General features: G+C 32.7%; 1 protein-coding gene across 2 annotated transcripts in view; it reads right to left on the bottom strand.

Annotated features, from left to right (window-relative positions):
- Window positions 1-2,358: 2,358 nt before the first annotated feature.
- The window catches only part of TNO1 (TGN-related, localized SYP41 interacting protein), a 36,261-nt gene continuing 21,564 nt past the window's right edge, over window positions 2,359-17,055 (bottom strand). Inside the window, exons 3-11 of one of the 2 annotated variants that reach the window (XR_844709.1) lie at window positions 9,871-10,503; window positions 9,562-9,768; window positions 6,162-9,467; window positions 5,208-6,069; window positions 4,475-5,124; window positions 3,215-3,374; window positions 3,053-3,134; window positions 2,659-2,826; window positions 2,359-2,508 (exon numbers count right to left, since the gene is read on the bottom strand). Coding sequence is in view for 1 of the 2 variants with exons in the window: in XM_011044039.1 (XP_011042341.1) it covers window positions 2,724-2,826; window positions 3,053-3,134; window positions 3,215-3,374; window positions 4,475-5,124; window positions 5,208-6,069; window positions 6,162-9,467; window positions 9,562-9,768; window positions 9,871-9,954 (5,454 nt within the window). In the remaining variant the exon portion in view is untranslated. Of the gene's footprint in view, window positions 2,827-3,052; window positions 3,135-3,214; window positions 3,375-4,474; window positions 5,125-5,207; window positions 6,070-6,161; window positions 9,468-9,561; window positions 9,769-9,870; window positions 10,504-17,055 lie in introns of both variants that reach the window. The other variant, XM_011044039.1, reaches the window with a different exon arrangement.

The following is a 17,055-nucleotide window of genomic DNA, read 5'->3' as shown; positions in this document are numbered from 1 at the left end:
GTCTTTACTCCCGTATAGGTACAAGACAGGAGAGGTGTTGCTAAATTTTTAAAATAAAAAAAAGGAACTGTTTAATTTTTTTATCTATTAATTTATATAGATGCATAAGGAGGTGCTGTTTCTATTTTAGATTCATTTATTTGAAAGTATAAATGATTAAATTTGTAATAAATATTTAATTTTTATATTATTTTAATTATTTTTATACTTCTATTCAATATATTTAAAAAAAAATATTATTGATGGGGTTACCAACAGAACAACTTCGTCGATATATTTTAAAAAGAGTTGGAAAAAATTTATTACAAATATCGCTGTTATTGTTAACTCACCTACAAAATTACAAATAGTATTCTATCGGTGATATATTATATTTATCAATTAATATACTAACGAACAAATAAAAATATTTATGGCATTACATATAATTTTCCTGTCAGTGATATGTTAAATTTATTGATGGAAATATCTATTGATTGAAGTGGGAGAAAAAAGTTTGGTACCCTTTATCCTTCTATAAATCCATCGATATATTTATTACTGATAAACTCACCAATAAACTATAAATTATTAACAAGAGTTTTTTTGATGGATTGTTTCCGTACGTAAGTCTATCAATAATATATGTACCAATGAACTGTAAGTGTAAATATCAACAAAAACTTTTATTGGTAAAATTGTTAAATTTGATAGTGATTTTTTTTTTTAAAAAAAAGATTTTGTAATTTTGTTTATTTTTCTTTTTGTCTTGTTATCGTGATTTCATAACCTGATATATTAATTTGGTGAGTTGACATAGGCAAACTCAATTTTTTTTATTCTTGTAATTTCTAATTTTTTATCTTTTTTTATGTTTGATTTTTTTATTTCATCTTTCAACATTTAATTGATTAAAAAATAAGTTTGGGGATTTTTCTATGTTGTTTTGGTTAAATGACTTGGATGATTATCTTAATGAATTAACAAAGTTTTACACATAGTTTTAAGACCCGGTCCGGTGGCCAGCTCAGTCCAAGGCCTAGATTCCAAGTTTTAACCGAGTCACTTGGTAAATCAAGTTAATTTTTAAAAAAAAGATTAAAACAACATTGTTTTAGTAAAAAAGCAAAAGTTAACGGGTTTGCAATCGGGTCTTACCTGATCAACCGAGTCGCCGAGTTAGTCAGGTCACACTGAATTTTTACTTTCCCTATTTTTTCTTGAATTCAATTCAGTTCCAGCCCTAGATCGGCCGAGTTCTGAGTCAATCTGTTGGGCGGGCTGGTTTCAAGACTATAGTTTTACATTGTTTTCTTTAACTTATTTTCTTTTTCATTTCAATCATTTTATATTGATTTATTTCATTAAAAATTAGTTTTTTTTATTTAAAATACACTTACATCGACTCTACATCATATTTGCTCAAAAACATTTTTTATCTAACCCGAGAGCGCAAATCACATGGCTATTTCCATACCCGCTTCGACAATCTCAAAGTTGGTTATTAGCGTGTAAGATAACGTAGAAACTGTCCTCGAGCCTATTGCCACTTAATTTTTTCTATTCTATCATAAATAATATTTTTACATCAATTTATGTCAATCAAGATCATTTTTTAAAAACAATTTTAAAAAAAATATATTTTTCATAAATATATGGCAGTGGGTAAATTTATTTTAATATCCATCGTATTATAGCATCTCAATTATAAATATAATTATCTTTTCATAAATAGTATTTTCTATCATGAATCTCTAACATCTTTATTCTTTTTTTAATTGTGAATTCCACCATAGAATTTCCATATCAAGAGAGGAAGATGCTCCTGCTCCCAAATAAAATAAAATAAAATTTTACTTGAGTGGTAATTTTTAAGCACGGTAAAAGAGTGATCAACGGCAAGGAAAAAAAACACAAATGGGGTTGGAGGAAATTATTTTCCATAAAGAGGTGTTATATATATATATATATACCTGACTTAGGTGAATCTCTTTATTGGTGCTGATCTGTGTCGGAATATTTATAGAGAGCATTGGACAGACAGATTGCAGAAACTTGAAACAAGATTATTGCCACTGGCGACTTCATCTCGGGTACTGTAAAATGGAATGGGCTAATAGCAACATGTATGAAAGAGCGTCTCTTTGCTGAATTTGATTCAACAAATCATCATTCACTTATTGAAGACATTGCTTTGAAGATCTGATTTTCAAATGAATCCTACAACAAACAGAAGATTTTGAATGGTTATGAATATTCCACCCATCATTTTATTGTCCAGCTGAGCTCCTTTACAGGAGTGGTATTGCTTAGTGGTACTTCCTGTTCCTGATGGCTAGGTTTAGAACATTTTACCGGTCTAGTTTTAGCTGGGATTTAAACAGAGGTTGTGGTTATTTTGATTACAAGATTTGGAGCTGCTGGTTACAAAAAGGGCACGCAGACACGGGAGAGAAACCAAGGTTAGACACTTGTCACCACCAATTTTCACATTCCTCTTATCCTCGCAAAGCTATATCTCAGTTTTTCCTACAAAAGGGTATAAACAAACGTGGATTATTTTCCACAAGCAGATTGGATTCTCTGCACCCTAAAATATGATGGCAGAGGATCCATGATGGTAAAGAATTTCAATGTGAACAACAATAACGAAAGGGATAGGGTGAATATCTATGATACAAGTTGCATATGCTGACGCTTAAGGCTGTAACTGTGGTCCAGAAAGGAGATGATCACAGACTTCGTTACAAAATGGTTCCCAAAAGCCATATATGCAAGAAAAGCCAATAGGCAATAAGGCCTAGCCTCGCCCTGGGACGACTCATTAGTACTCGGCCGCCAGATACCCTGCACAGGTAGAAAGCAGGTTAGTTTCAAGTTGGTTCACTGAATTGAATCCCACTGACAATAAAAAACAGGTGAAGACTGATTAATACATATCCTCATACACACCAACTTATAAATTGATCACATTGAAAGTGCAATACGAAATGTTAGAAACAGCAATTTGAGCTTTCCTTATTTTTTTTCCCTTACTCCCTAATTATTCATTTATGCAGTTTTAGCACTTTACCATATGCTGTCGATTCGATCTGCAGCTGACTTTCCTTGTTTCGGAATGAGACCTGATGTGTTAAGAGACTTGAAAACATGACCTGTCATAAAAAATTATACAAGATAAAGTTTTCAATCCAAGAAACTTCTATCCAGGAGAAGGAAGCCGTAGAATGCAAACCTTTGTCCTCGTCAGTTTCCTCGTGGTTGATCAGACTACCAGATTCCAGATCAACATTGAGTGCAAGATGGTCGGTAGATCCTTTTCGCATAGTTCGCACATGAGCAGCTGAGGCAGTAGATGAGGCAACAGGAGATATTCCATTCTTTCCAACTGGTCCCTGAAAAAGCATCAGGAAGAAAAAGGTTTAATAGAGGCCGCTTCTGAAAAAAGTTGACAAAGCATTATGAATCTCCCAAAGCAGAATTTAGAAACAGAAAGGCTAATCTTATTTAATAGGATCAGCAAGTAACTAATGGTGTAACATGATTAATCTTCCTACTGAATTACTTTATATGCACTTAATATTGGCCTAGAAAGAGAAACTAAATTCACACAATACAAATAGGTTGTGTACACACATGAAATTGCTATGCATTGCAATTGCAGTAGTGGTATCGTGCATTTGAAATGGATTTTTTCAGCCAAACTGTCAGCAAATCTAAGAAGTTCCAGTGGTGCCCACAAGGGACAGCATGTTAAGAAATTGAAATGCACAACAAACAGGCATGTTGCACTTGTCAGCAGAATCTGTTAAAAACTCCATAAAAAGTTTTAAAAAAAATGCTGGATAGAACAAAGTCAGAAGGAAAACAAACCATCCATGCCAGCATATCACTTTAAGAACACATAATTGGAAAGATGCGATGATAAATTGCACTTTGATCATATGGGCCATCACTAAATTATTGATATATGGGGTAACAAAATCTCTACAACTAAAACAAGATGCTAAATTCTTGCTAGTGTCAGGAACAGTAACAGGAAATTCCAAAGGACCACATAATTGAACATAAGGAAAAAGAGGGGAAAACCACTGCATGTGTGAGAACAGAAGCAGGCATGCATATCAAGGTCTTCATTTATTTTGGGACTTCTCTAACATTATTTTATCTTCCAGGGAAAGCAAAGGCATCCCAAATGTTTCACTGCCACTCGGTGGACATAGAGTTGTAAAAGCAGAAGGATTGTTCATGCTGTGGTAGTGCACATGTTCATGGTGTAGTAGTGCACCCCATGTTCATCTTTTATGCTTTGACTAAAACAAGAATGTAGAAGTCCACACCTGTTTGCAATTTATCTGGAGTCCACAGTTAAGAGGCCCATAAAATTAAATTTGTCTTATTAGGTAACAAAACATCTATCAAGACTTCGGCGGCTAGGTGATAGTGGTGTATCAAGAAAGTCCGTCATGGAAAACATGACACACAGAGTATTTACCGCATCTTCAATTTCAGATATTTCTGAGACAGCAGGTGGGGGTGCCTCAAAGATGCTCCTTTCCTGAACAATCTCTGGCTTAGCAGTTCTACTTTGAAGTGAATCTTCCAGCACTTTAATCTTGGATGACAATTCATCTATAATTTTCTGGCTCTCAAGTAACTTTACATCAAGTTCCTCAGCATGGGAATTTGAATTATCAACTTCCAGGAGCAGGGCCATGATCTGTTTTTCCAACGCTGGCAGCAATCCCTGCCCACCAGAGGCTTTTGGTTCCCCAACAAATCCATGATCTCCAAATATATCAATAAGCTTCTCTAAACCAAAGAATAGCTCAGACATTTCATTCTTCATCTTTTCGTAGTCTTGCCTATTTCTAAATTGGGTTTCAGTTTCCTCTTTCAGATTCTCAATTTCAAGAATCCTTGTTGACAGCGTTGATAGTAGCTCTTCTTTGTCATGAGATAATGTATTTAATTGGTTATGCAACTCACTTATGCTATCAACAATGTAAAACAATTTCTTTACATCAACTGAACTATGAGTTTCCAAACCTCCTACTTCTGAATCTTCAAAAGGAATTTCAATCCTATTTATCTTCTCAAAAAGGGTTTTCAATTGCGATGCAGACATGAGAGGTTCTTCGGCCTCTGGAACAACAAGCATCCACAAATAAGTGAGTAGAAAACAAAACAACTAATTAGATTCTAAAAAAATTACCTGAAATATTCACCTTGATCTTTCACCAACAGATTACCATGTAAAGCTGACAGTTCAGCTTCCTGTTCCATCAACTTTTCCTCCATAGCTTGATAGTCTTTTATTTTGAGTCTCAACTCTTTGCATGATTTTTGTAATGCTTCGACATCAGTCTCATACTCCAAAACCCTATTTTCGAGTATAAGACATTTTTCTGTTGCTTTTTCTGAAGTTGCTGTGCTTTCCACCAATTTGTTCTGCAAGTCCTCTATTGTTGCAGCTGCCACATTACTTGAACTCTCAAACAGTTTAGCCAGATTTTGCACTCTTGTTGCAGCTAGTGACAACTTCTCTGCTATCATGGCATATTCTCTTTCATCAAGCCTTTGCTGATGCTCTGTGTCCTCTGCACCAGCTTCACTTGCTTCTTGAATGGAATTACAGCTCAACTTTTCAAGCTCAGGAATAGAGCTTAGTTCCAGTAGCTTGTTCGTAACTTCAAACTGCAGTTCTCTAGTGGCATTAGTACAAGCAGATAGCAAAATTTTACGATCTTGTTCTAATTTGGCTATGGTTTTCTCATGTTCCTCCTTAAGCAGTTCCAAATTCTTCATTTTTTCTTTCAAACACCCCATGCTTTCAAAAACAGAACTTACAGCATCCCTGCTTATCCTTAATTTTCTCGATAGTGCTTCAATAAATTCATTTGTGAAAATTGAGAAACCTTCAAAATTTTCTGCAAGATTTTTGTTTCTCAACTGAAACTCTTCAACAGTCTCCTTAAAATACAAGGGAATGTTATCAATATCCGCTGCATTCACCTGACCGTTAACAATTCCACTGTTCACCCTATTGCCAAGGTCATATGGAAAAGGTTTTGTCACGCACGAATCTTCCTGGAAAAGAATTCAATTTAAAAACATTGATCAGAAATAGCCCAAAATCCTTCAGCAAAACCAAAAAAATAGGAAAAAATGAAAATTATTACCTCCATCACATAGTAACTTTTCAGTGCTTCCAGATCTGTGTCCACGAAGTGCACTGTTATGTCATTGAGAATGAGATCAATATTTTTCAAGCTCTCAAACTGCTTCTCAAAATATTGTCTGACCATGGACAATAAACTCTCATTTTTCATAATAATTTGAAGATCACCAAGATGATGCATGAGCTCCACAGACCTGCTTTCTAAGCTGCCGCTGGTTCCAGCTAATTCATCCATGCATGTGTTCAACTTAGAGTTAAGCATAGAAATCTTCTGCTGGGAAATCTTCTTTTCATCTTCTAGCACAGCAATATCATTTGACGCCTTCGACAATGCATCCTCCAGTGATTTTATAGTTGACAAGGCAGATGTCAGTTTGCCAGTCTGGGAATCAGCTTCTTCTGTTAACTTCTTTAGCTCGCTCTCCAAATTGGATCTGTCATCCTGGAAACGATTGTTTTGTTCAGTCAGAAAAGAAACATTGGTCTCTGCCTGAGACAGTGCATCTTCAAGAGCCTTTACAGTTCTAAATGTCTCAGTAAGTTTGCTAGTTTGAATGGTGATATCTTCTCTTAGTTTCTCTAGTTCAGCCTCGGTAGAAGCTCTGCTCAGCTGGACCTCTTCTCTCTCTTTGGTGATCATAGAAATATTATTTTCTGCTAGTGACAATGAATCTTCAAGTGATTTTATAGTCGCACAAGCCTCGGTAAACTTGCTAGTTTGACTAGTTGTTTCATCTATTGCCTTTTGCAGGTCCAGTTCAACAGTTCTTTTTGCAACTTCCATTTCCCCTTTCTCTTCAGATAATTGAGAGATTTGGTTCTCTGCAGCCGATAATGCATCTTCAAGTGATTTCATTGCTCGTTGGGTATCTGCTAACTCACTAGCCAGACTATTAGTTTCTTCCTTAACTTTTTCCAAATCTTGCTCCATGTGGATCTTAGCCTGCTGGCATTCATTCAAGTACCCTGCAAGCCAGTTCACCTTTTGTACAGGCTCTTCAAAATCAGAAGCAACAGGAAGAACAATACCATCAATGGATTCCATAACTCTCTGTAACATGTTATTGCTCTCCAATAAGAATTGCTCAAGTTGATTACGTTGATCTTTGGCAGCAACAAGATCAGCCTCCAACTTTGGGATTTGCTCTAAATCAGCAGACAATCTATTTATCTCATCCCTGCAGTCAGTAACCATAGATTCTTGCTTCTGTAACTTGAGTTTGAAATTCTCAACTTCTGATTTCTTCTCTTCCACGAGAAGTTTCAGGTTTTCTCTATCTTGAACCAATCCCTTGCCTTTCTTAACTGCCAAGGACAACTTCTCTCTCAGTAAAGCAGATTTCTCCTCCGTACGCTCAAGATCCTTCTGCAGGACGTCTTTTTCCTCCTTCAATGCAGAAAGTCCTAGGGATGCCACTTTTAGCTCTCCGGACAGATTAATCACCTCTGATCTCACCAGCATGTCTTCTTCAAGAAGTTCCTCACAAAGCATCAACTCCTGATCCCTGACATACAAGAGACTCTGCATACTTTCGAACACTTCAGCAACAGCAGAAGTGTCAGAAGACGAATTGCTTTCTTCTTTTATCTTCCCAAAGCATCTATCGACAAGCATGGGCAGATCAGAATAAGTCTGATTGGGTTCAAGACTGTCTGTTGTTATTCCAGAACGCTCTAACAACATCTGCACCATCTGATGCTTTTCGGATGAGGCTTGATGGACCTCTTCAAAGTTGCGTTCTAAGACATCCAACTCCATTTTAATATATTCCTTTTCTTGTAACTCTGCTGAAAGCAAAGCACTTAACTGGTCAATCTCATTTTGTGCAGATGTCTTTGTTCTAGCAAGTTCTTCCCGCAACTCATTTATATCACCTTTTGATTGGTTAACTGATTCCTTGAGCCAACCTATTCGAGTTTTCAAGTCAGAGGATGAAGCAGTTTCAGGTAGGTCAATTAAAGACAAGGCATCTTTCAATTTGTGGAATTCCAGCAAATTATCCTTGAGTGCATTTCTCTCCTCGACAAGCCATTTCAACTTTTCAACAGTATCCACTGACTGAAGTTCCACAGGCACACTTATCTGAGAAAAACTTTCTTCAAGATAGTCAATAATTTTATTCCTTTGTGAAAGAGTTTCCTCGAGTGATGAAGTCAAATTCACATGCCATCTCAACTTCTCAATAAGATCTGTTTCCTCCTTGGGAACATTATTGTGCGACAGGATTTCTTCAAAGTTCTCAAAAATTGCATTCTTTTCTGAAAGCTTTCCCTGCAGTGATGTAACCTCATTTACCAACCATTTCAATTTCTCTACAACATCCATCGTTTGAAGTCCCTCATGTACATCAATCTGAGAAAAAACTACTTCCAAGCTTTCCAAAACTGCATTTCTTTGTGCAAGCGTTTCCTGCAATGATGCCACCAAGTTCTCACATTTGACCAACTCGCCCTTGCATAGCTCTGCGGTCTCAATGGCACTTGATTTTTCTTGCAATTCAGCCAGACATTTGTCAAGCTCACTTGTTTTCTCAGCCAGAGCATGCTTTAGTGAATCCCGTTGCTGAACCAATGCCTTCCCCTTGGTCACGGCCATGCTAAGCTTATCCTTTGTATTTGCAAACCTGTTCTTTTCCTGCTCAAGTTCCACCTTCATTCTTCCAAGTTCTACATTTGCTGCCTCTGCCGTCATTTTTTCCTTCTCAACCTGTTCAAGCAATTTCCTACTTTCATCCTCTAAATGGCCTAGTTTTTCCACCATCTCTACTTCCTTTCTCTTGAGCTCCACCAACTCACCACGGGCAGCAGCAAAAACCAATGCAGGCCCAAACAGCTCCTGCCCCTCAAAATTAAACCCTCCCTCAGTTAAACACGCCCTAAGCTGATCAATTTCATAGAGCATCCAGCTATAATGCTCAACTAACAAAGAGCCACTTCTCTCAACATGAGCCAGTTTCCCCATAATTGAATAATCCAACAACTCTCCAGGATTAACCACCACGCCAAGTGAAGCCAACAGCCTGTCTGCAACAACCTCAACACCCTCTTCCGCCTGAGCCTTCACTGTAAGATCCTCGATCTGTTGATTCAGCTCTCTTATCACCCCCTCAGTCCGTAAGCGCTCATCCAATGCAACCTTGACAAACTGAGAGCACTCACTTAACATCTCACGCGATAAGGAAGTATCATTACCGGCCACCGCTTCCTCCTGATTTCCATAATCAGCAGACAAAGACTGTTTATCCGCCAAACCCCTAAGCTCATGGCGTAGAATAGAAACTTCCCTCGCGATGCTTTCCCTTTCTTCCTGATCAAAAAATAAAAAAAAGAAAACCCAAATATCGTTTACAAATCAATAACGTCAAAAGGGATTGAAAAAAGAAGAAGAAGAAGAAAAGGACCTTTAATTCAGTAGAGAGGGTCTGTTTTTCTTGAAGAGTCTTATCAAGGATTGCTTTTAATTCATCAATAGAAGGAGAAGAAGCACCATGTTCTTGTAGTAGAGGAGAATCATCGACAATTTCTTGAAACTGATTCTCTTCAATATCATCAGTTGCATCTTCGAACATATCTTCTTTGCTTTCAACATGCTGCATCTCTCCTCCCTCCTGCACGCATTTCCTCTCTCCCTCAAATAATAATAATAATAATATGCAAAATTCAATCCATAAAAAAAAGAGAGTAAAACTTGAGAGATAATCAGTGATTACCTGGTTGGTATGAGCAGCATCAACTCCATTTGATTCTTCATCTTCCGCTGCTGTCACTCCATTTTGTTCCTTTGATTCTGACATTTTCTAATTAAATTCTAACCTAACTGCTATCAGATCTGCTAATTAAATTAAATCATTCAAGGTTGGCAAGAAGGATACCCTAAGGGAATTCGAGACTGTTTGATTTGGGGATATAAACAGACGGAGAAATCAAGGAAACGCAGTTGGATTTGACTTGTGGAGGAATTAACGGTGATTTGTCGGTTGATTGTTAAGTGCGGAGCAGAGAAATATTTCCCACCCAAACCTAGAATTTGGCGTTACTTGCTTTCACAGATCTGCGTGCCTCCTGGTTTTTTTAACACAATCGCGACCGTGGTGATAAAAACCAAAACGGCTTGGTTGTGGCGCGTTTTCGCGGAGTTGACTGCGACGGTGTCGTTCCTATGTCTCCCGATGGCATTGTTGAGCTCCCAAACAGTTATTTTATTTTTTATTATTCAAAATCGTGCTGTCCTTGTCTTTTTTTAGCCTCCTTCTTTGCCCCTTTATTACATATCGGTCTCCCCAATTTGTCATAAAAAATTGTGCTATCCTTTCAGCCATAGGTGGGTTTTCACATGGATCTTCCTGAGATGGCACGACAAATTGATTAGAGTATTGAGCAGGAAGATTATATATTTTTTTTTTATGAAAATCATGTTTTCAAATGGGATCTTTCATGCATGGTGATAGTGAAATAGCCATAACCTTGGGATTCATTGAAACTTTTTCAAGAAAATGAGATTGCGAGAGAAATTGAAGTAAAGGAAATATACTTTTTCAAGAAAATGAGATTGCGAGAGAAATTGAAGTAAAGGAAATATACTTGAAAATGATAGTGCATAGAGAATCAAGTTGAAAGATGTTGATGCAAGTGTAAATTTTCAATTAAAAAAAAAAAACTTCATTTGGATTTGAAGGTATACAAGAATAATGCTTAGAATTCAACTAGATTTCAATATGTTTTGCATATAAAGGAACTCCTTACGAATTAAACTGATAGTGCATAGAGAATCAAGTTGAAAGATGTTGATGCAAGTGTAAATTTTCAATTAAAAAAAAAAAAACTTCATTTGGATTTGAAGGTATACAAGAATAATGCTTAGAATTCAACTAGATTTCAATATGTTTTGCATATAAAGGAACTCCTTACGAATTAAACTAAAATAATAAATAAAAGATAATGATATCTAGTAGTTTGAAACCTAATTGGATAGTCTAACTATAATTTCTTTTCTCATAAAAAAAATGAACAAGGAAATGAAAAACAACAAATTATTAATAAGGAAAAGGGAATGATGTTCTTAGAGTTCCAAAACTCTTCAAAAGAATTCTTTGAATCAAGATATATTAACGAGTAAAAAGTTTAAAACTTTTCTTAAACCTAACCCATGAACAATCTTAATAAGAAGCAACCTTTGATGGTAACAAGAAATTTGATTTTATAAAATACAATTGAAACCAAAAAAAGCAAAACAAATACAATTGAAACCAAATTATATCTAAAATAAAGTTGTATAATGTTGTTACACAAAATTATCACCAATGGAGTTGAACATTGAATCATGTTGACCATTGACATTTATTTCCATAATTTCCAATATAAAGTTATTATTTGTTGAATCATGAATTCTACAAAATTAATTGTTTTTGTCTAACTTCTTTAAACAAAAAAAGATAAGACCATTATTCTTTCCTAAACACACAAATCTTAGACCTCCATATTAATGCTAAAATTACACTTTAAATAATTGACTTATAGATTTCATGTATAAAGCAATATTCAATAAGGAAATGAAGGTGTCATCATGTGAATTTATGATAATGTAACTTACATTACTCGAGCTCTAATACTAAATAATAAAACTTTTTCAATCATAGAAATGGGTTAGGTGTTGTGCAAAAAATTTAAAGAATAAAATTTTATCAATAACAACCTGGAATATTATGCAAAACCATTAAAATATCATTATCTAATTCATATTGGTAATACCATCTTTGTTTGTAATTCAAAATAATTCACAATCATTCAGGCTACATGTTAAAACTAGAATTATTTTTTTTTAATCTGATGAGTCAATATTTTTTTAACTCAATATTTTTTTAGCTTGGAAGAGTCCTAGACAAATGAGTCTAGTAATATACCACATCTAATACACAGGGGCTCAACCATCAATCGAACTTAAGATAATATGAGTCTGCCAAGTTGTCATACCCAATATATTTGGGTTTCATCACCTGCTTAACCCAATGTAAAGTAATTCTAACAATACACATAGGTTCAGCTATTGATTCAGACCCAATATACTTGGGTTTAACCATCAGCTGAATGTAAAGTAACATAGGCCTGATGAATCATCAAAAATCAAGCACATGTATTCAATAATTAACTAAACTAAATGTGTTATTAATTTAATGAACAACCATGACCTTTTTATACGAGTTTTCCCACGTGCTAGGTTCAATTGGTATTAGAAATCCAGGACTACAGAGCTCTACTTTTAAATTAATTACATAAATTATTTATATCATAGGTAATAATCTCCTAACATTTATAGGTATATAAAAGGCATCTAAAGGATCTTACTATCTCATTAATATCATGTAAATTATATTTATCTCTTATTCATTAAATTTAAATGATATTTATCCTTCATTAATAACATTAAAAGCAAAGGACTTCCCAATTCTTCATTTCCCTGAAGACGACAAGGTTTCAATTACTAAAAACAAAAGAAAAATTAATTTAAGTGTGCTATTTAACCTTTATAACCTTTTTTTTTATTGATTTGAAAATGTTTCGGGTTTTGAATTTATGGGTTCTTGGATTTGAGTTTGTGTTTGAATTTCTAAGGCATTTAGATTGATTTGTTTGGATTTATTTATATTTAGCATTATACTAAATCATTATTCAACACTATGCTATTGTCAAATCAAACTCTTTTCAACATAAAAAAAAATCAGGCATTATTGTTGTTTTTTCTAGAAGAAAAAAATTAAAACTAGTAGAGGTTGACTCGATGTGATCGGTTGACTTGGCGTATCAAAATAAAACTTGGACAATCAGTAAAAACACAGTTTAACTAAAAAAATTCAGGATGACATTCTTAAAAAAAAAAACAATATAGAGATAACAACATGGATCGACCTAATCATGAAACTATAATAATCTCATATAAAGTATGTTGAAATAAATTATGAACCCTAATTAACCTAATGTTGAAGGATAAAATAAAAAAAAATCAATGAAAAAAAGAATATAGTGAAAAAGAGGATAAAATAAAACTGACCTTATTCAACTCAAGTTAACTAACTAAACTCATAAGTTGAGTCATTAGATCAAGATAAACCCATATAAAGTAAATCAAAACTAATCATGAAACTCAAATCTAAATGTTAAAGGATGAATTAAAAAATTAATAAAAAAATTACCTGAGTTAACTTATGTTAACCTACCAAACTTATGACCTAGGTTATAAGATAAGGATAACCTCATAGAAGCAAATTGAAAAGACAACTTAAGTCGACTTGAGTTAACCTGTTAAACTCACGACTTAGTTCATGAAATCAAAACAACCTCATATAAAAGAAATTCAAATAAATTATAAAGCAATATTCTTAATCAATCCATTATTAAAGAATAAAATTAAAAAAAAATCTAGAAAAATAACACAGTAAAACGACTTAAGTTAACCTAGATTAACATGTAAAACTTATGATCTGAGTCATGAAACTATGATAACCTAATATAAAGTAAACTAAAACAAATCATGTAGCTTAATTCATAAATAATTAAATGTTTAATGATGAAATTAGAAAAAAAATATGTCAATAAAAAAAACTTGAGTCAACCAAGATAATTTATTATACTTACAAAACGAATTAGGAGACTTGAATAACCATATAAAAAGCAAATCACAATAAACCGTGAAGACCAATCTCAAATAAACTAAATGTTAAAAGATAAAATAAAATAAAACAAAAAAAACTATTACAATAAATAGTGTTTTGTGAGGTGATACATAATAAATACCATATCTTTTAATTTTTATTTTTGTTAATGTTAATATAGGTTTAAAGTTTTTTCCCACCTTTTTGTCACTCATTTTATCATAAATAAATTACAAATTAATCCTCAAATCTTTTTATAATTTAAGTTATTCTTTTAGTTTTAAAAATTATAAGCGTATAAATTAATAACTTATGAGAAGAAAAACATCAAATTATCATAGAAAACAAACAAAAAACTCAAGTTACAAACAAATGACAAAACACGTGGATTCAATAATGAAATGTTAAACCAAAAGGATTAACTTATTATTTTACTAATTTCAAGTGCCTAATGCTCAAATATCCTTAAATACATTTCCAAAAAAATATCTTTAAATTCTTTTTTTTCTTTTGTTTTTATATGATAATTTGAGGCCACAACATTATTTTGTAAAAATGTTAGTTTGGCTTTCAAATCAATAAATTGAAATATCCTAATTGTTTGGAGAATAACTAGTAATTTTGAGTCAAAGAAGTCAAATGTTTACTGTTATGCCCTATATAAGCCTATTTAGGTAGTATTTATTTTTACAATCTAATCGTATTTTTTTAAAAAATATTTTTTTCTTTAAATTAATTTTTTAGAAGTTTTTAAATCATTTTAATGTGCTAAAGTTAAAAATGAATTTAAAAAAAAATAAAAATATTATTTTGATATATTTCTAAGCTACAATCACTTTAAAAAAACAACCATTATCACAATATCAAATACTACCTTATTAAATTAAGCACCACAGATCAACTTGGACATGAATTGTTTTGAGTGTCATAATAAATAGAAAGAGTTGACCTGGTTTGACAAATTAATAATCTCGATCGATTAGTGATCTAGTCAACTCAATAAAAAAACATAATAACTTTATTTTATTTTATTTTATTAAAAAAAAATTAAAAAAAAAATAAAGTTAATTGGCCTTGTCCATGACCTAAGTCAAGTTTATTCTCAGTTCAAGTTTAATAACTATAAGGCTAAGCAACTCTCTACAAGCACACCATGCTGATAATGGGTCTACAATCACTATTTTTTAATTAGAAGATTAAGAGTATGTTTGATATTGTGGTTGCTTTTGTGATTGTGGTTTGAGAATAATAATTTTTGAAAAATCACTTTTTTATAAGGTTTCTTTACCCAAATTATGTATTTGGTAAAAATTATGGTTGAAATTGTTTCTTCATAGAAAACATGTCATTATTGTTTTGTTGAAATTGTGGTTGGATATGAAATGACCAAATAGGACATTAATGTTTTCAACACATAACATTGAATAATTCATATATATTTAAGATTAACTACAATTAACTACATAAAATAAAAAAATTCTACAATTCTTCCATCAATCTTGATACAATTCTATCTCTAACACAATCCATATGAAGTCTTGTTGCATCCATATGTTTGTGATCATGGAATAAAATTACATTTAAAATCTAAAGGTGCAAAATCTAGAAGACGTTAAATTCATTAAAAGCAACATCTTGTTCGGACCTCATTCTTATATAATAAAGAAGAGTCATTGCTTTTGTGGTTATGGTTTTAAAGTATTGTCATAAAGGTTCATGAAACTAGAGAACCTATACCTATTAAGGAATCTATATAACAATACTATTTTTTTTCATTTTTAACTAGATTTTCATCTCTCAAGTCCTTAAATCCAAGGTTGTCAAAAATGCTTTTTTTGACACGAAACATATAATATAACTTGAATCATAAAATCAGAAAATCACAGGTAAAATATTTTAACTAAAATTATAAAATCACAAGAAATTTTTTTAACTAAATTACAAGATCTAGTTAAGTAATAAATAATAATTTAACATAATTAAAATAAATTCTTAATTGAAAACAATCAGAGAAGAAATCACAACATAACCTGGAGTGTACAAATGCTACAAACAAAAAAGGAAGCAAAAGGCAGTGATTAAACGAAGGTGTTACCTTATCCTGATTTAGTATCCCATTCATTAGTGCTCATTATATCTTTGAAATCTTTCTTCTTTTTCTCTACTCCATGTTGGCATTACTATAAATGAGAGAATTAAATTCATTTTATCAGCAAAACATATTATGATAAGAAGGCGTTATAAGCAATACTTAAAAAAAGGCTTTCATACAAATAAAAAGCTAGTAAGATGCATGGTTTAAAAGAAAAAAGCAATTATTCCTTCAATTGCTCAAAGCTATCGATCATTTGCTGGTCTAGTAAACCATCTAGGAAATCAATTTGGATACAGTTGCTCTAAATTATGTATTATCTAGAGTAAGCAGAATATACAAAGATTAACGGTAACAAAATGGTTATTTGGCTGAATCCAGTCAGCTGGATAGGTATAGTAAATAATAGCCATCATGATTCAGTATCTCATTCATTAGTGCTCATTAGATTTTTAAAATCTTCTTTCTTTTTCTCACTCCATGTTTGCATTGCTATAAATGAGGGAATTAAATTCATTTTATCAACAAAACATATTATGATAAGAAGGCATGATAAGCAATACTTAAAAAAGGCTTTCACACAAATAAAAAGTTAGTTAGATGCATGGTTTAAAAGAAAAAAGCAATTATTCCTTCAATTGCTCAAAGCTATCGATTAATTGCTAGTCTAGTGAACCATTTAAGAAATCAATTTAGATACAGTTGCTCTAAATTATGTATTACCTAGAGTAAGTAGAATATACAAAGATTAAGGGTGACAAAATGGTTATTTGGTTAAATCCAGTCAGTTGGATAGGTATAGTAAATAATAGCCATCATGTTTTTAGAGGATTGAAATCTCTTTCAATTCATCTACGTCCACCTAAAGAATTCATAAAAAAAAAAAAAAAAGAGTAACCTACTACATTCGAAGCATTTAGCCCAGGGGAATCCATTTCTTTCTTCATTGCATTTTTCTCTTATAGATGAACATAGAACATAAAAGCTAAGCAGGACAAGAAATAATCTTATGTCCAAAGTTTCCTACTCTTTTCAATCGACAATTCATATGTGTTAAAACTAATATTGATATTTTAATTTGGGTAACAATAGATTTCAATTAGCTATGTAGAAAATTTTTCATTGTTCGAACATATACTGAACCAAATAAGGGAGTT

The sequence above is a fragment of the Populus euphratica genome, unplaced genomic scaffold (genome assembly GCF_000495115.2).
Source record: "Populus euphratica unplaced genomic scaffold, PopEup_1.0 scaffold317.1, whole genome shotgun sequence".
In the NCBI taxonomy this organism is placed as follows: Eukaryota; Viridiplantae; Streptophyta; class Magnoliopsida; order Malpighiales; family Salicaceae; genus Populus; species Populus euphratica.
This window is presented reverse-complemented; position numbering and strand designations above follow the sequence as displayed.